Below are 21,085 nucleotides of genomic sequence, written 5' to 3' on the forward strand. Positions count from 1 at the left end.
GTTTTCGAGTGAGTATACAACACTGTAGGACACACAAGCATATATACAGCAGTCATTTAGTATGATGTACAAAGCAAGCATGTAACACACGTGCCACTATCAATCATTGCTGGAAAAGGCTGAGAAGCACCGTCACCTCCTCCAATTAGTCTGCATCATCTCATCATCTTCATCCCTTCAATCAATCATGTGGTGTCAGATGTCCGTCCATTGGATAATCATACAAGTACACATTGTATCTCCTAAGTCAAACAATTATCGGTACACACACACACACACACCCGCAAAAACACACACACCATATTTCCCTTTTCTTCATTTCATACTGTACAACACCAACCTCCTTAGACTGACTACCGTATACATGTATAATTGAAAATTGTTCCCTTGCTTTGGCATTGTACATGTATACATGTAGATCTCCATGTATAGGAATGACTTAAAAACACCAGTCACCACTTCTATAGGATAAAGATCATTTCATCTCAAAACGACATACAGTGAAGTTGATGAACCAACTATCATAAACAGAAAAGGCCCATTAATATCAATTCCAAAACACCATTCTGCTCAGCCCAAAACACTGCTCACAATCCATGTATAGGAATGAATAAAAACACCAGTCACCACTTCTATCTATAGGATAAGGATCATTTCATCTCAAAACAACATACCAACTATCGTAAACAGAAATGAGCCATTAAGATCAATTCCAAAACACCATTCTGCTCATCCCAAAACACTGCTCAAATTGATATTGATTTGGGGGGAGTCTGTGATAACAGCATCGATCCAGCCACTTTCCCACTTTCAAGAAGTGTTGCAGCGAAATAGGGGATTTGGAACTTGAAAGGAAGAGCTGTTTTTTATTACCATACTGAAACCGATGAGACAAGAAGGGATCTGCATTATAAACTGTAGCCTTTACATGTATGTACAGGGTGTACCTGAAAAACTCTAGAATATTATGAAACTCAAAACTCATACTCAATAAGGCCAAATAATAAAAATAATGTGTTTCTCGTCCGGACTTTTAAAAAAGGAGGCAGGGCATTACTATTTTGCTATTTTTTTCAAGATGGCTGCCATGCTAATTATAGCTGTGAGTATATTGATGCAATGTATAACAAAACAAATGATTTGTTTCACTTTAGAAGCTATTTAAAGGGATCGTTTAACAATGTTAAATCTGAGATACACGGTCTACATGTTACCAGTGTCTGTGATATGGTGTAATATTGAAGCCCTAAAAAAAAATCGCGCTTCAAAATGATCAAGAAGTGCCTCAAAAAAGTTTAAAATCTTTGAGTGACCAGTTTTACCATACTCATTTTCCCCAATAGGCTGTAGTGTTATGAAAACCGTCCGGCAAACGGTTTTCAAAACTTGTAATTCCAATCATTAATATCTTGATAATCAGACAGCTTGTAAAAATCATGGAGTTCCTGACTGACCTAAAGGTTTATAATTATCATTGCAGCATGAGCTAAAGCTACAGTCCCATATACGTCCCGGACCGTCCCGGACCATCCCGGACCCCATCTGGGGTGATCCGGGATTCGGTCCGTGTTGACACCGTGTTGGCACCGGGGTGGTCCTGGATGGTCCTGGATGGTCCTGGGCGGTCCGGGAGTCGACCCCGGATGTTTTTGACGGTCAAAAACTGCCGGGGTGGTCCGGGACGGTCCGGGACAAAAGTTTGATCCGGGGTGATCCGTGTAGCCACCGTGCTGGGTCCGGGGTCATCCGTAGTGGCGCCGGGGCGGTCCGTGTTGATCCGTGGCAGTCCGGGAGTGAGTTATTGACCGCCCAGGACCATCCAGGACCACCCAGGACCATCCAGGACCACCCCGGTGCCAACACGGTGTCAACACGGACCGAATCCCGGATCACCCCGGATGGGGTCCGGGATGGTCCGGGACGGTCCGGGACGTATATGGGACTGTAGCTTTTAAAGCATCACACTTTTTTGAACAAAACATCCCGGACCATCCCGGATCACCCCAGACCATGGTCCGGGATGGTCCGGAGTGGTCCGTGCTCGTCCGTGCTGGTCCGGCTTTATATGGGACTGGGGCTTAAATCAAGGATTATTTCTAAAGGATCTAAGACAAAGTTACTGGATCCCTTTAAACAAAATGTATATCACTAGCTATTTTTTTCCTGAAAAGTAAATAGTAAACAAAAAAAGGAGGCAGGCAGGGACAAGAAATACTTCATTTTTGTTATTTGGCCAACAGGAAAAAGGAAGAAAACTTCTACCTGTATACACATATATTACCTGATACCCAAACAAAGGATATCAAAATTTGAAATCAACTGAATTTCTCTTCATTATGAGAGATACGGTAATCAGATTCATTCACCTAATGAATAATTACCTTCATAGTTTCACAACTCGTGATTATCATATGAGACTAATTATTCATGACACAGAGTGGGCATTAGGGCATGTAACAGTTCTAAGCATCTGCTGCTTTGAGAGTACAATGACCATCTTTACTTAACACAATCAATTCCATCGACGAAGCAGAACTAACCCCCATCCAATTAGAGCTACTTGTTTGTCTTGTTTAGCTAATTGGTTCATTTACAAAGATGAACACACAGGAGTGTTGTTATTATAATCAACTTTAAATTTGTTTAGCCATCTATGTTTAACTGATTATATAATGTACACATACAGTACATTAATGCCACCAATTAGTTTTGGCTTAAAAGTTTAATGTAATTACTAGCACATTCTGAAACTAAAATGACATTCTGGTTTTGTAGATTCAGTGAAAAATGTGTTTTAATTTGCCCACCTACTGTACAGTGTATGTAATGTGTAATTGGTACCAGACCGAACTGATAATTTCCTCAAAATACATTTAATAGGACAACATACATTAAGTCAGGTTTATTTGATCTAGCTGGACAAATAGAACATTCAAATTTGTGGACTTCTGTGCTTCATACTGTATACCGGTACATGGAGGGAAACTGAGGTTTGGGTAAAAAACAAAATTAATTTTTTTTTTTTGCATGAATCTCAAATTACATAAAAACACTTTTTCTTCACACTAAAGGGATTTTATTGCAGATATGTGTAGTCATGTGTGGTGAAAGACCACTTACGATTATAAGCAATCACTTTTGTAACCGACTAAAAATGGGAGAGTTTGAGAAAAAACTTCAGCAAAATCCAAAGAAGATGCCCCAAGCAAGATTCATCGGAGTATAAATAAATCTACAAACTTCAGGATTTGTTAGTCATACTGTACATGTAGATCCCTTAATTCTGCCCATGACAACTGACATTCAGAAACCAAAGCAGTAAAGCACTGACATTTCACAAAAGTCTGGAGGATTTTCATTACATCAAGCCATGAAACTTTTTTCTGCAATCGTTTCTGTTCTATTCAATATCTAATAATAATGCACAAAAAGCTTTTTAATGATATACATACACACTGTTCTGTTGATGTATTGATTAAGTAATTGTATAAAAAGTCCATATAAGAAAAACTAGATGGAATTCGACTGCGCGCAGTCGAAAATGATGCCTCCGTCATAGAGCAATTTTACAAACCGAAACGGAAGAAATTTTTCAAATTCAAGTTCAATTGTAATCCATTAACATGTTCTCAGAATATCTTGATTACAAGCAATTTCTCATAAACATATATGACCCTTTGATCTTTGACCTCATGACCTACGTGCTCCAAAATGTAATCAGATTGTTTTCCTATAGTGATACACACTATCACTCAGTTCATTGGCTCTGCAAGATTTCCTGAGTTAAATAGTAATCCATCTGTCAGTTCTAATGAGAATGCGTCCACAAGCTATTTTTGCATACATAATGAGCCCATGACCTTTGATCTTATGAACCATTCATTGGCTCTGCAAGATACATAAATGATCTAAGTTTGGCAGGAATCCATCAATCTGTTCTAATGATAATACGATCACAAGCTATTTTTGCATACATAATGAGCCGCATGACCTTGACCTTTACCTCATGACCCCAAAATCTAATCAGTTCATCAGCTCTGCAAGTAACATACATGACCAAAGTTTGGCAGGAATCCATCAATCGGTTGTTCAGATAACGCGATCACGAGCTGTTTTTGCATACATAATGTGCGCTGTGACCTTTGACCTCGTGACCCCAAAATCTAATCAGTTCATTGGCTTTGCAAGATACATACATGACCAAAGTTTGGCAGGAATCCATCAATCGGTTCTTCAGATAACGCGATCACAAGCTGTTTTTGCATACATAATGAGCCCTGCGACCTTTGACCTTTGACCTCGTGACCCCAAAATCTAATCAGTTCATCAGCTCTGCAAGATACATACATGACCAAAGTTTGGTAGGAATCCATCAATCGGTTGTTCAGATAACGCGATCACAAGCTGTTTTTGCATACATAATGAGCCCTGTGACCTTTGACCTTTGACCTACGTGCTCCAAAATGTAATCAGATTGTTTTCCTATAGTGATACACACTATCACTAAGTTTGAAGTTTAAATCTCCAGTGGTTCTTGAGATATCATGATAACAATCTCAATGTATGGAATTTCATAAGTTGACCTCTGTGACCCTTGACCTTTGACATACGTGCTCCAAAATCTAATCAGATCGTCTTCCTATGGTGATACATACTATCCTTAAGTTTTAAGTTTAAATCTCAAATGGTTCTTGAGATATCGCGCTAACAAACTCAATACAAGGAATTTCATAAGTTGACCTCTGTGACCTGTGACCTTTGACCTACGTACTCCAAAATCTAATCAGATCGTCTTCCTATGGTGATAAATACTATTCCCGAGTCTTAAGTTTAAATCTTAAATGGTTCTTGAGATATTGTGATAACGGTCAAACGGGACGGACGGACGGACGTACGGACGGACGGACGGACGTACGGACGGACGTACGGACGTACGGACGGACGTACGGACGTACGGACGGACAACCCGAAAACATGATGCCTCCGGCACCACCTTCGGTGGCGGAGGCATAAAAATCAGTAAAACTTTAAAATCAAACCTAAAAAGGTTTAAAGTTGTGATCAATCAAATATCAATTGGCATCTTTATGATTTAATTTCTTAACATCATTCCATTCTTTGTACTCGCAAAGAAAATTGTATTCATAAATTAATATTTTTTTACGTTATGATTACTAAATCTTTCATGTAATTACAGTAACTAAAAGGCAATTTCATTATCCTATTGTATTTTCATTAGAAATGAAATCAGTATAAATATACATGCACACTGCATGTAATATGCCAGTGTAATGTCTGGTTTATTTTCTAAAAGTCTTCAGGATTGTGTTCCCTTACTGGAAACATTTTTCTAACTTTCTAAGCTCCCTCTTTGCATGTTTAATTATCCTTTCATTAACAACAGAGAAAAGGGATTATATTTCCAATATTTACCTATTCAAACATCTGCTACTATAAATGAAAACACAGATATAAAGTTCACATTACTAAGATCTCATTCCTAGCATACACAGCCCACGCACACACTGGGAATAGTCTGGGATTATTTTAATAACTTTTCCTTTTTTTCCCTGAAGAGATTAATATGTGGAAAAGGAAAATGAGCTGGAAGCTATGTGGGAAGACAAATTGTGCAGTGTAGATTGCCATGTACTGGGTGTACTCACCATCTCGCTGGTGGAGACGTGCATAGCGAGGGCTCCGACGATCACTGAAACTGCTGGAGGCTGTAATCATCGAGTCAGATATGGCCCCTGATTCCATTCCAAGTGCTTGGTTGCATGTCTCTCCTGCAATAATTATGAGGGAGAAGATGGGTTACGTTATCATCATCATCGGATACTCTATCCCCAACCACAACAAAAATGATAAATCAGAGGGTAATAGAGAAGAGAGGAGAGGAGTGATTACGGAGTCGATGAAACTAAAGAAAGGATGCCCGACCGTATTAATAAATGAAGATTTTGAAGTAATAAAAGTAGGATGAAGAACAAAACAGGCGACTTGCAAAATGCAGAAATTGAAATTTAAACAAAAAATGATGACAAAATGTAGGATGAAGACAAACATGTCTTGGAAACAAAAACAAATTTAGTATTGGAAAGTATGATTAAGAGAAGAAAACCATGTGCCTTGCAAAATGTAAAAATTGAAATACTAAACAAGATGAGATTTAGGATGAAGACAAAAATATCTTGAAAACAATAACAGGAAAACATTTAAAGAAAATAAGAGGATGATGGCAAAGAAAATAAGAGGATGATGGCAAAGAAGGATATTCATCATGATCATATTAAAAAGAATATATGAATCCTAATTACTTGATAAACTGAGAGCTTGATTACATTTTTGAAGATACAAAACTACACATAAAATCAAATAAATAAATCAATCAAATTTATTTGATGGCATGTTCACATGTTTATCTGCCTTTAAATAACATACATGTGGAACGGCATGTGGTAATATTGCCACATCTGCTTTCAAACATACCAATTAGACTGGTTAAAACCAGCATCATTAGAGGCATAGCATAAACACAAGGTTGCACTTGGCTTCATTCTATATATTAATCTTCCCGGGAGACTCACAGAGGGAGCATCACAACCACAGCAGGGGAAGTGCATGGGTCTGTAGTTCAAGTTAGTTGACTGCATAGCTACACCAAAATAACTGCCTTAAAAATATCTAATATTAAAGAGAGCAATATAGGAAGGGGTTTACAAGGGAAATTCAAGAGATATTGACCAAAGAGTAAGACGCAATGGCAGGTACTTCACCTTTTATAAATATATCTTGTGATTAGCTGTAGTATAAGCACTAAACAGGTTTATTATCACAAATCTAGTCACCAATCATTTTTTTTAATATGTCGTATATAACAAAAATAGATAATAAAACATCTATAAAACCACAAGCAACCATAGTTGTGATATAAATTTACGTACACACTGTACAGGTGTACAAGCCTGAAAGGTCTTCAATATAATAATTTATGTACATTGAAAACTGAAAAGCATGTTTTGCAATAAAATTTGATAAGTGGAGGGAATGAGTGAGCAATATGCCACCAAGGAAATGGAAGAACAAAATCACTACACATTACTACATAAGAAGTAATCACAAATTGCAGCTTTGAAATCATTCTGTAAGTACTGCAAGCCTGGCATTGGCTTGCAAGTCTAACGTGTCTACAGGCCAAAACATTGTTTTCTGTGTAGCGAAGCACTGGGTTATATATAAACGCCCCTCCTTCTGTATCCAATTAAAGCCTAATAATCAAATTATCTGATACCAACCCCCTTAAGCCTGGCACAGCACAAGGTTGCACACATGTTGCTTGAAGGGGTTTGGAGGTACATGTACATGTAGGTCTAGATTGCAAATGTAAAAGAAATGTCACATCGTCTGTTTGGAGCCAGAAGGGCGTTAACTCATATACCGTACAACTCAGCATGTATTTTAACACAGAGTAAATAAACAACCTTCTGGCTCTGAACAGAAACCATGTAATGTACGACCAATTCTCAATCAAATGCAAGTCATTTTGAACACTTTGTAGTCCTGTTATAAATTTGGACGTACCATCCTGAATTCCTGACCAAAGTCAAGCTGTGCCTTTGGAGCCATGTCTCCTACATGTATGTATCTCCTTTTTCACATGTCTTTGTATACACTGGTTATTGATGCAAATACAGATTATTTTTTTGCATTCATCTTAAAGGTAAAGACCAGTTATGGTCATGCGATTGCATTGTGAAAGAAACGTTGTGGAATCGATCAGAAAAGGTTGACCATCTAGCATCTAGCATCTGCAAGGTTCTGGAATCATCAAAATAATAAGAAATTTGGCCCATTCTTCATAAAGTTACAAGCACTATACACAGAAAGATGTATATGGGACTACCCTATATCTCTCACAGACCATGAGAGAAACAAATTTACCAAATATATGAATTAGTAGGCGGTTTCCCGGCAAATTTGTTGTCATCATGTATTAGTCAAAACATATTCTTTCACATGATTGGTAATGAGAGCTTCCATTTCATTTTTTGAAATTGGGGCGTTTCCAATACTGGTCTTTACCTTTAATGAGAAAACATCATAACCATAGCAACAATTCAGATTTTAGATAACATAGAAAAGCTTACTAGAACGTTCAAGTTCGATTCCCATCTTATTCAGAAACTTAACAGTTTTCAAATTCTGCTCCAACAATAAAAGTACATGTAAGATCTAGTTACAGATCCAAGACAGTCCTACACTTATTAAACAAATCCCCAAAACCAACTTGCCTTTTTTCTGTCCTAAATCCTATGTCTTTGTAAATTTACAATACATTTTGTTTGGTTTTGTAAAACTATATTTGTTTATAATCCTTTATCATAGAAACACTTTGCTACATTTAAGGTTCCGGTATCACTCCAGGATACAATTAGCTGAGGGTTTTACTTCCATCGCATCAACTAATTTGGTTGTCCATAGAAATCAAGTCAGGCAAGGTTAATAGGATAAATGCTAGTCCAGAAAATAATGCAGGGATCTGTGAAACACATGATTCTCCTCCTCGGCTCATTGAGCAATTTGAAAAGTGTACTTTCCAATTAAGCAAGGTGAGGATACATGGGTGTAACAGGTCATTCGTACTGTGGATAAATGTACATGTATGTACAGTACCAGTGCCATTGATTAGGAGAATTTGGCCAACATGGTTTCACTGGGTCACAACATGGCATATATTCTTGTGTTTTGTGCTTGCCCAACAAAGCAGTAGTCGCCATATTGTGACCAACACAAACCGGGTAAGCCAAACTCTGTGTATAGATGGTTCTGTACAGTACGTGTAAGTAACTCCCTCATTAAAATCATTATCTACACATTTTACAAGATGCCAACATCACATGATCATATACCTTCCAATCGCATGTACATGTAACATTTGTGCATAGTGAAATTTCTTTATAATTAAAATATAATTCACTAATCCTCTATGCCACTCCAATGTTCCTGAATAAACTGTAGGGTCTCATGAAAATCACTTAGAAGATTATTAGATTATTTTTGTCAAAGTTATCAGAAAGAGCCAGCCCAGAATCACAGCAAATTATTTATGTCCATTTTTGGTTGCACAATTGAATACTACAAACATAAGCATTTTAATTCAGGTAACAGGTTATGATTATGAATTTGAAATAAAATCACTATTTCCCCTTAGAAGATTTGCCTACATGTATTTGAAATTTTTGTTGTTGCAAAATGCAATCTCATATATAGTTTGAGTTTAAAGATACACTTTATTGCTCTCCGTTAGTATTTTATTGGAAGGATGTACATGTAATTGGTAATCCTGTAAAATATCACTGAATTGCAATATCTCAGCGTCAAATCCAATTTCTTCAGCCCTGGTGGTTTATTCATTGATCTAAATAAGAAGTAGATGCCTGCAAAAATAAAAAGGTGCAAGCAGGCCAAAGTACCATAGGTTTATTGGATTAACAGAAACAAATTTCAGTCAAAATCTTTATTTTGTTGTTGGAAATAACACCCATCGTTTGCTATCACACTTCAACACTTATAGGTATGCAATGATGACATCCATATATCAGACGTGCTATAGCTGAAGATTATATGACTGAAAGAGTATAGCACTGAATAATGCGCGTGACTCCATGAATTATTACTTCTTGCTCGCAGCTGGCAAGATCTGGCACTCCTGAGAGTGTCACCTCAAAATGGATCCTGAGGAGACAATAGGCCTGTTTTCACTAGCTCGAGTTCAATGCCAAATAACCCGCTAGTTTAACTATCCCGATCGCAAATTAGCCAGCTAATTTGCGTCTTCATCAGCCCACAGTTGCAATTAGTGGGTTTAACGGTAACTATCCCGATCACAAATTAGCCAGTTAGTTTGCCTCTTCATCAGCCTGCAGTTGCAATTAGCGGGATATTTGGTTGAGAAAATATCCAGAGAAATCTTGGTCTTGTCTCCTACTGCAAATATCCCGCTATTTGGGTAATGGTGGGATAATTTGTGCCTGTCCGAGCTAATTTATAATGGGTGTGTCGGTCTGGTGAAGACGCAATTTCGAGCTTCGGAATAATATCCCAAGTCTGAAAATAGTGGGTTATTTGATTTGGCTAACTTGAGCTGATGAGAACAGGCCTCGGAATGGATCCTGAGGAGAGGATGACTCCAGGGAGTACAGAGTAGCGGATGGTGATTTACAAGTTTAATAGCTGGAGACTTCAACTTCAGTATGGAGGTGATGATCACTTCTGGCGGGAGGGCTTCTCCAGAACGCATTAAAAATAGAAAATTAATGTTTCAATATTAAATGTGCGGGTGTGTGGCACAGTGCATCACGGTCTAGTCGACCATTCATCGTCTACATGGAAATGCTCGCAAAAGAAGTCACGTTCATTCAGAAGATGGGCCTACTTTTGTGGGCCACACACAGAATATAAAGTGCAGTGTACCAGTGAATCTGTCAAAATTTAGTACGTACATGTACATGTACATGTATGACCCGTATGTGCAATAATTCTTAAAAAACACACAAATAATCTGGATTTGTAATTTTGTAGGCCTGAAGAAATGAATTTAAATTCAGTAGTTTTATTTGCCTAACGCCTATGGAAATCTAGTAACATTACAGAACATTCTCATTTTTTCACTTTAGAGAATTTAGACAGAGAAATGCCAGTTGGTAAAAAAATCTTTACAATCCAGTTTCAATTTCCTAAAAATGTTGGAAAGAATTAAATTGAAAAGATACTGCATCACATTCAGTTATATGCACATGTAATGTTAATTGTTTGGCATGATTTCAACTCATCTGATATATTCATTGAGTATGAAACTGTCAAATAAATATAGACCATCGTTAAGAATACTTGTACATACACATGTACAATCAAAGCTGACAATTTGGTCTACCTTTACATTACTTCAATTGGTATACTACATGTACATGTATGTACATGTACAAGCCTACATTGCCTTTGTTTGGGCAATGTATGACTTCAAAATATCAGATGATTGAGCACTTTGAGGGGGTAAAAAATAACAAGGTGAAAAAATCCAATTCATCATAAACATTTGCATTATATTTTGCACTGCGCATCACTTCCTCAAGCAGAGTGTGTGGGCCAATCGTTCTGCAAAATGCAAATGGCATTGTAAAACTACAGTACATGAGATCTTTAATGAAGGAAGAGCGCTGTTGAGGACAACTCATTGTTCTGGTATGCCATAAAGCTGACAGTAAGCTCCCCCCATACAAACTACCTCCCCGTAAAGGCAGGTAATGAAAGGTTTTCTTCATCCTAGTCTATTGATGCAACAACTGAAACTACGCTGTAAAGCAGTGAACATAACACTGCATCTGCTGAATACAGTTTCTAAGTCCATCATCCATGGATGTAAGATTCTTGAATATGCAGACTCAACTTCTACATGTAATTTAGAACATGAAATCACACTTCACATTTACATAAGCCTACAGGTTTACAATTTATATACAGTATCAATGATGAAAATAATATACATATTACAATTTTGGAAATGCAGACCTGTGTTTCAGAGTCATTTTTAGGTTATCGTTTTGTGCCCCCTTACACATTGTTTATGAGATACTGTAGTCTACTACATAAACATGTATGCTTCATATTTCTGTATCTTATATCATAGAGGAACAGGTACGGTACATTACATGCAAGTATAAGTAGGATGGTTGTTGCGCCCAGTTGCCATTCATTAACCCGTTTAGAAAATCACTGCAGTTAACCGCTTCATATCTGAACAAAAACAACATTAATTTTTTCAATATTATTTATAGCCTCTTTCAGTCTTTGACTAATATTACCAGCACCATACATTTAGGACTCGCATTATGGAAACCAAGCTTGATGTCGTTGCTCAACATTTGTAAGTTCCTATCTTTAATTCTCAAACAAAATTTGGTTGGTTATAGTTGGTTTAACCCGACTGCTAAGAAAGCATATAAACCAGCAACCAGGGGAAAAACGGCTTTTTTTTCAAGAGACTTGGTAAAAATAATACTAGCGTATCAACTTGGTTTCAAACCCGGAACCTCCCGGTTACAAGACCACTGCTCTACCACTGAGCCATCACGCCTCCATTAAAATTGGCCAAATACTGTGCATATGTACATGTAGGAAGTGAATTTTATTTTAAACACTTTTTCTAAATTTTAAGTTTTATTTGTATTTTACATTAATCTACCGGTACTGCATAATATTTTAAGAATTACAGTCTACGCCAGTTTCCCTAAATTGTGATTTCAATACCAGAATTAAAGAATGGCTTTAGCATTATGGCCTTGTTTTACATGTACCGGTACACCGTTGCACTCCATTTCCAAACAATTCAAAAGAGCACACATTGTATGGAGCAGCGAACTCTGATTCATTGTTGGGCCAATAATAAACTCCTAACAATGGTCTTACAAATTCCTAGCCCTACATTTTACACAACAAAATGACAGGGGGAAACAGTTTTTTGTGGGGTCAACCCAAGGGTACTGCTAAAGGGTAATTCACATATTACAATTTGTCTGCAACAAACATATTCATAAATCATTCTTTACATGTCATCTCTCAATACCTGTACATGCATCTATCTACTCTGTGTTGCTTTGAATATGTTTTATAGTGAACTACACTGCATAGCAAGGATACATTTACATTATAGAAAACTACATGCAAAGTGCAGCTCTGTGCAGACATATGCATCCTATATTACATTACAATGTTGTTTGTAACATAAGAAAAGTTGAGAGTTCAGTAGATTATTCTGAACATTTAGGATACCTTTATAGCCTACTGTATATCGCACTGTCAGAAAGGGTCACAATGATGTAAAGACAACATGTGAGTTTATATCTAGACTAAACTAATTATTTCATGTGGAGAATTGTCAGAATTGGTCATTCATCTTTAAATGAAACTAAAACATCTCGGCCTACAAGAGGCTACATGTACATGCACGTCATGTACATTGTTTTTGTATACCTACTGTACACTTCTATTGTACATGTACATGTATCTAAACATGTACATGTACATGTTTGTGATTGTGAACTAATTGCGCACCATCCTACATTACTTTCAGCTCTGATGGATCCTTTGTGTGTAGTATTGATTGTACTGCTTCTACCCAGTGACTAAATCAACTGATGGTCATCCACCTTTACACACTCATTAGGAAACTGTTCAAATCTGACACAATCACATAAGGTTACAGAATTGGTAGACACTATACATCAATTTAAAGCTAAAAACTTATTCAATATACCAAGCTACACAGTACTGAGTATAAACATGTACATGCAAGTTTGTATGCACATTTCTATCGCATCTACATGTAGTTGTATAAATTCTGATTCTCTAAATAAATGTAAACAAAAAGCAATGTATGATGTACGTTTATTCTGTACATTGTAGCCCAACGACGAAGTGACTTTCCCTTTTTTTTTAAAGATGCCTACCACCCCATTTTGGTGCTTACACTGTTTGTAAGAAATGAAATTAGACTCCTTCCGTTCTTGTATTTGTAACAAACTTTAAACTTACAATAACTATTTGTTTCTCTAGTCTCTTTTCCCTAGATACATTCATTTCACATAATTTGCATGTCACTTACATATTCACTTTAATACTTTTATTCCTCAACTCAATTCCTTCCTCCAAACGGCTCCTCTGCATATATTACAAGTTTTCCATCTCACTTGGTATATGTTCTTTGTTCTCTTCTCATTCTTTATTCATGAATCTTGTGTGAATGCATTAAGCATTTCCACTTCTTAATTTTCATTGGTTCTCTTTTCCTTTTCCTTTTGAATATTCAGTCCTACTTTTAAATCCTATTTGCTTTTGGTTTATGATGTACATCTATTTTATTTGAATATACTTTACTTGAAAATGTTCCAAGTGATGCTGAATAGCAGCCTACAATAAAAATCAGACAGACCTGCACTACCAGTGTAAAGTAATAGAAATTAACCTCTCACCAATATAAATTAAAAAAGCACCAATCATCCAAAAAGCACCAATAATTTTGATGGCGTGGGTTTGTATCCCACCACTGCCACCAGTGTAAAATAATACAAATTAATCTCTCACCAATATAAATTAAAAACACCAACCATCCAAAATCACTGCCAAACTTGAATAAATCCTCTCTCCTTAATCTCCAACTAAAAGTAGCAGAGCCCTAAATCAATGCAACTACACGTAACTCAGAAAAACTCAAGTGCATGTCTGTCTGTTTTATTGTATGCTGCTACAGTATGCACCATCATTTAGAGTTTTAGACAAGCAAACATATTTTTAATGTTTTATAGATTTTTTGTTCAAGTATTACATTTACATTACACTAACTAGTGACAAAAGGGGGAAAATTGTATTAAGAGCTTAATGAATTATTTAAAATAACTAAGATTTCCTTGAGAAAAAAAAAAAAAGATTTTTCATATCTTTTTTAACTAGACTTTTTTGCAGCTTTTTGATATTTCTGTGTAGATTCCTGTATATTTTCAACTGCTCGCAGCTCCATACAAGTGAATACTGTACAAAAAACATTAATAGAATGTTACTGATGTACCCACATCAAAAGTCACCCTGAGGCTAAGATTCTGAATCCTAGCCAAATTGCCATCTTCAGATAGGCCACTTTGATGAAGTTTGAGCCATTTTAAGCAGGTGCAGTAATTGATGGGGTACAATACCGGTAGAAAAGGAATTTCTGTTAAAGCAAGTTGCAAGACTGCATCCTCCCTTTAGTTTAACCTAAAAAATAGAGTCAGTCTGGCTTCACGATAAAGTGATTTATCACTGATACAGTAGAGTAGACCCCATTTGCCAAAAACTCTTTGTGATTCTGATTCAGAGAAGAACAAAAAATCACCTTTTTAAAGTACATCAAACTACTATATTTGTTTTTGCATCAATATACAGGGTATGTCTTTCTAAGACTAAAACAAAGACTTTAAAAAGTGTTTTGTTCAGTCATAAATATCAGAGAGTCTTCGCCAAATATGTAGGATCTACTGTATGAGACTATGATCATGAGTGATCATTCACTTTATCTTGAAGCCTTTCAGACACACTGACATTGCTTTGAGGTTCAACTAAAGGGATGATAGACCATTCTCAGTTTGCCAGTTTGGTGTAAATCTTGATCTATTTCTTTGAATCACAAGTCCAGTGTGATTGCTTTGAATAATGCATTCACTTACTTCACTTGCTCAAAGACAACACAAGATTACTTTGTATGCCAACATAGCTTAGTGCTTTGGGTGTTACCAGCCAATTACCAGCCAATTACCAGTGGGGCAATCACACCCCTTCAATGACAATTAACCCCCCCCCCCCAAAAAAAAAAAAAAAAAAAAAATCAAAAAAAAAAATCAGCTTTTATTGAAACCAACTTATTATCAGGGTAGACTTCCTCTTTAATGAACAGGGGGGGGGGGGGGGGGGCAATTTTCTGAAAAGTGTTGTTAGATACCTATATACCTATATTAAAGGTATAGACCAGTTTTGGAAATGCCCCCCTCTCAAAAAATGAAATGGAAGCTCATAACCAATCATGTGAAAGAATATGTTTTGACTAATACGTGATGATACAAATTTTGCCGGGAAACCGCCTACTATTTGATATATTTGGTAAGTTATCATATCGATCCTGCCAGGATAGATATCGGGAATGCACTTCAACATCGAAAATTTGGGCATATATTTCTGCTTTTTTGCAAATTTAGGTTGAAGTATTGCCATCTAAACCTTTGAAGGCAATACTGAAACAATAATGAATGGATATTTTGCACCCAAAACCCTTGAACCGCAATTTTACCACTACCGGTCTATAATATATCTTCAACCGTGGAGTGATAATTTTTTTGGAGTTTATCAATGAAAAAAATACACAAGGAATAAGGATGAGAATGGATTTAGCTCTGGAAAGCTCCAATAGTTTTGCATTCCTGTCAACTTTCTCTTCTCAATCAAGGCTGCTTGCTCCATTAAAAAAAAAATTGGGGGGCAAAATCACAACAAACACATACACACACACACAGCACATCCAATTTAGATCTAGCTTCTAGCTGCTTAAGCTTAATTAATTATAAAGTTTATGCATATGTGATCATGGTGATATGTTAACCTTTATTTTCTGATGAATCTTCCATCATTTCATGATGAGACTATCTTAATCTTATTCTGACTGTTGACTATGAATTTTCGTCTTTGTAATATATCTAGACTCTATCCGAATTCCTTGAGTCTCAGTATCATTGAAAGATACGAATATTTCCCTCTTTAAGATATCATTTATTAATTTTATTTCCTTTTGCTGCTGATGACACTTCGGTTCGAAAAGACGGAAGCCTACCGATACCTCTGCAAAGGCGTTGACGCTGAAGAGCTTTCTTCCAGCTCCCTAATTACCGCTCCGCCTACCCGTCAGCTCAGGCGATCGCGATGTGCCACAGCCCATACAGCTTCGCTACCTTACTGGTCGATGGTCGAGGTCTATCTCATATATTTATAATCATATCAATGAAAAGGAATCGGTAAAAATAATTATTTCATTCCAATGAATGTGTGATTAAATGATATGAAACTTACCAGGGAGGTGAGCTGATGTAAAACCAAAGAGAAAGCAGGAAGCCACAATCGTAATTGCTGTCAACGGCGCCATGGTTTCAAACTGTAATAGTTGCCGCACTGGCACTGTATCTCAATGAAAGCTTTTCGTTTTACGTTTCCAAAGAGAAACCGTTCTCCAGTACTTTCGTAGTAGGGCCTACTCGGTTGTGCGATGCTCGAAAAGCTTTGTAGCTGCACTGCAATGGGTATCGCCTGGGATTTGGCCTGGGATTGGGGGGGGGGGGGGGGGGGGGGGGGGTAGGGGTACGAGCGAACGAGGGAAGGGTGTAGGAGCCAGTTTGTTTGTATATTATCTTTTATCGATTTTAAAAGGCTTTCGTGATTCATAAAAGGTAGGAGTTTTGCTCCATCAAATCAGCTGTAGATATTTCAACTCAACATGCTTTAGGCCTACTCACTTCTTGATAAAAAGTCGCTTATTTGGGGGGAGGGGGGGGGGGGGGGGAGCTAAGGGAAGTTCTAACGAATGATGTGTAAAGTCAGGGCACATATGATTGACGAATTCGCTCTACTTTCTAATAATGATTCTACCCAGATAGCAAAATGTTGTGGGGCCCATCTGGGTTTCATCTGGTTACAACTGGGCTGGCCCACTTGGCCCAGATGGGCCAGCCCATCTATTGCCCACTTGGCCCATTTGGCCCAGATGGGTCCCAGATAGGCCCCATGTGGGGTCCAGCAATCTGCACCCGGGTTATAGAAGGGCCCCAGATGGGCGGCCCAGATTGGACCCACTTGGCCCAGATGGGCCCACGTGGAACCCAGATGGGCCCCACAATTGGCCCATCAATATACACAAGGGTTACCTATTGGGCACCAGATGGGCCATGTGGGTTTTATGTGGGACCTACCACATTCTATTATGGGTCAAGTGGGTTTTATATGGGCCCCATATGGGCTATAAGCGGGTTTATATATGGGATCCATTTGGGCCAAGTGGGTTTGATCTGGTCCCATATGGGCCAATTTGGTTTAAATGGGCTTCATATCGTTTAAATGGGTTCTATTTTTACCCAGTTGAATTCATTTATCCCATTTCAATATACAGGGTTACCAGTTGGGTTTAACTGGACCAGTCTTACCATTTGGCACAACTTTCAACCACTTAAAAGCTCCAATTAGCAAACTTAATTAGTAGCTTATGTAGCACTTGTACTAATTAATTTTGCCAATGGCAACAACACATCGTCTAAAATTCCCAATGTAAAGGCATTGGTGTAATTTACTGTGATGTGACATTTCCATATACTTGTATTTTATTGAATCTGTTTTAGATCATAGTTAGTGTTTTTCCTAATTCATGTTTAATTAAATGAAATTTATACAAAGTAGTGAAATGTCCTAAATATTAGCAATTTACATTTTGTAGTATTTTCGAAATGAATTGCATATAACTAAATCATCAGTAATTAGGAAATATCCTGTAAATTCAGATAAATTGTAAAAAAATCTAGTTGTTCACGCACCCCATATTCATTATGCAAATTCTGGGATATATTTGTGGGTTTTGGGTGGGAAGGCCCATCTGGTTTACATCTGGTTTTTAGCTGGGCCCGGCCGATGCTCGATGTGCAACTTTCACATGGGGCCCACATGGGGCCCACATGTGTTGGTATACATGTGGGTTTTGGGTGGGAATGCCAATATGGGTTTTTTATGGGCCACGTGGGCTCCATATACTTGTGGTTCTGGGTGGGAAGGCCCATCTGGTATACATCTGGTTTTCAGCTGGGCGAAGACAATGTTCGACGTGCGATTTTCACCACCAAAAACCCACATGGGGCCCATATGGGGCCTGTATGTGTTGGTACTTGTGGGTTCTGGATGGGAAGGCCCATCTGGTATTCATCTGGTTTTTATATGGGCCACGTGGGCTCCGTATACCTGTGGGTTCTTGGTGGGAAGGCCCATCTTGTATACATCTGGTTTTCAGCTGGGCCCAGCCGATGTTCAACGTGCGATTTTCACCACCAAAAACCCACATGGGGCCCATATGCGTGGGCTCTGGGTGGGAAGGCCCATCTGGTATACATCTGGTTTTTGTATGGGCCACGTAGGCTTTAGTCAGCCCATACAAAACCCAGATGGGCCCCAGATATTTTGCTATCTGGGATAATAATGCCCCGGGGATAGTGGCTGCGAAGCAGTCACAGAGAAACAGACTTACACACGACAAACCACAATAAACATAACAAAATAATAGATATTTCCAATACAAATCATAGGCCTACTATGTTTGTTTTTCACCGGGTTTTTTCAATGGAGAAGTTAAAGTGAAACTTAATGGTGAATTTTAACGTGGCGTATATGGCTTGGGGAGACGATCGTAACTAATGGTGATCAGGAAGGAAACCAGTAATTATTATTATTATCATCATCATAATTATTATTATTATATCATCATCATCATCATCTTCGTTGTTGTTGTAATGTTATGAATAGTTTCATCATCATCATCATCATCATCATCACCATCATCATCATCATCATCGTCGTCATCATCGATAACCATCATTATTAAGCCTATATACCTCAGATCTCTGAATGAGACTACGTTGCATCAAGGCACCGAATATTATTATGCACCAAAATTGAGAGGCAAGAGTTTTTCCCTATAAGGGGGTGGCTAAATCGGTTTTGCCTCTCCATTCCATGCACAGGCCTATAATTTTGCAAGATATCGATTAGCATTCGAGTGCTGGATAAATCTATTTTCTTGTTTAGCCATTTTTACCCCCATCATTCGGCCCCAATTTTAAGACAAGAAAAATAGATGAAAATTATGTAAAATTATTTTGATGTTTGATTTTTCTTTTGCTGTATATTATAATGTAAAGCTTCAATATTCAAAACAAACGCTCCCCCATATATTGATGAATAAGTGTTTCCTTTACTCTATACCTCGATCACATACCCGCGATCATATCGCTCCGAATGTGGGGGGGGGGGGGGGGGGTTGAGGGCAGGTGTTTATCTCTACACACAAAAAAGGAAGATAATTTTGTTTCCCCGTCCTTCTATAGCAAGACAAAACTAGATTTGTAATACTTGTTTGGAACAAGTATAGGTGGGCTGATCCAACAAAAAATTGAGACAAAATAAAGGGTACATTTGAGATAGCTTTTTGTCTCATCTACAACATACTCAAAGTTCAGCGTAAACGAAGCTAAAACGACGTAGATATTGCTCGCGAAAGACGGGAATGTAGAATAGAGTTTTGAGAAAAAGTCATATCCCATAGAGAATACACGCAAAATGTAAAAAATTTACATGCCTCCTTTAATCGCAAAAATACGCCATGCCTTTGTCAAAATGAAAAATAATAGCAATTGCCTTTGTAGAGAATTGTCTCAGCTAGAACATATCAAAATTTGGAAGAAAATCAATCAATATTTACAGAGATACAATCAATTTTCCATAAATATGCTGACGTCATAATATGCAAATTGGAATTTTGAGTTCGGAGGCCATTGTGATGACGTCATGAGTTAATTGAGGGTCGAATGAGACATGAAACAATATCTCCGAATCATACTCTATTCAAATATGAAAACAAATTGGGGTCACCTTGCATCCTAAAGAGCTACAATGGATTTTGTATAGGCATGTTTTTGCCCATATTTGCTATGTATTACAAGAGCTCGCGCGCACGGAAATTTTTGTTAAACGGTCGATCAATCCGTTATTAATAGTCATAAAGAGACAAACGTGGTATCAATTTGTTTGTAAATATATGTGGTATATTATGAAAGAAAAAAAAAAGCAATTCAATGTTGTGCAAAAGTTTTACGCGCGAAAACGCGCGCGCATGCTCGTACGCGCGATTTTTTATAAAATGCTTAGAATGACCTTAAACGTATGCAAAATGATTTTCAGACGATTTTGAGCATTTCAAAATTTTGCGCGCGCATTGACGCGCGGACGTACGCGCAGGCGCGCGTTATTTGACCTTTTATTGACCGGACGGATATTGACCTTGATCATGATAAATATGAACGAGAAATACCTTTTGGTTATGAAGATATGATCATGAGTTGATTTTCGTAAAATTTTACAAAATGGCGCCTAGATGACGTCATCAGTGAAGGTCAATGTTGAAAACGTTATTGTGCTTTGTACATATGTCTATACATATGTGTGCCAAATTTCTAGGCATTTGATTGAGCCATTTCCAAGTTATCTTGTTCACAAAAAAGTGGTTAGAAATAAGAAAAATATATAATAAAGGCAATTCTAACGAAATTATAAGGTGGTCTGTACGTTATACAGCCCACCTGAAAATATATAAATAAAGGCAATTCTAACGAAATTAAGGGTACATTTGAGATAGCTTTTTGTCTCATCTACAACATACTCGAAGTTCAGCGTAAACGAAGCTAAAACGACGTAGATATTG

At 37.5% G+C, this 21,085-nt stretch overlaps 1 protein-coding gene across 2 annotated transcripts in view; it reads right to left on the reverse strand.

Annotated features, from left to right (window-relative positions):
• The window catches only part of LOC575215 (contactin-associated protein-like 2), a 54,758-nt gene extending 37,981 nt beyond the window's left edge, over window positions 1-16,777 (reverse strand). For both annotated transcript variants that reach the window (XM_030973234.1, XM_030973233.1), the window contains exons 1-2: window positions 16,648-16,777; window positions 5,667-5,789 (exon numbers count right to left, since the gene is read on the reverse strand). In XM_030973234.1, the coding sequence (XP_030829094.1) occupies window positions 5,667-5,789; window positions 16,648-16,720 (196 nt within the window). In that variant the 5' untranslated portion in view covers window positions 16,721-16,777. The remainder of the gene's footprint in view (window positions 1-5,666; window positions 5,790-16,647) is intronic.
• Between the last annotated feature and the right edge of the window lie 4,308 nt (window positions 16,778-21,085).

Source organism: Strongylocentrotus purpuratus, unplaced genomic scaffold (assembly GCF_000002235.5).
Source record: "Strongylocentrotus purpuratus isolate Spur 01 unplaced genomic scaffold, Spur_5.0 spur5_scaffold_6, whole genome shotgun sequence".
Classification (NCBI taxonomy): domain Eukaryota; kingdom Metazoa; phylum Echinodermata; class Echinoidea; order Camarodonta; family Strongylocentrotidae; genus Strongylocentrotus; species Strongylocentrotus purpuratus.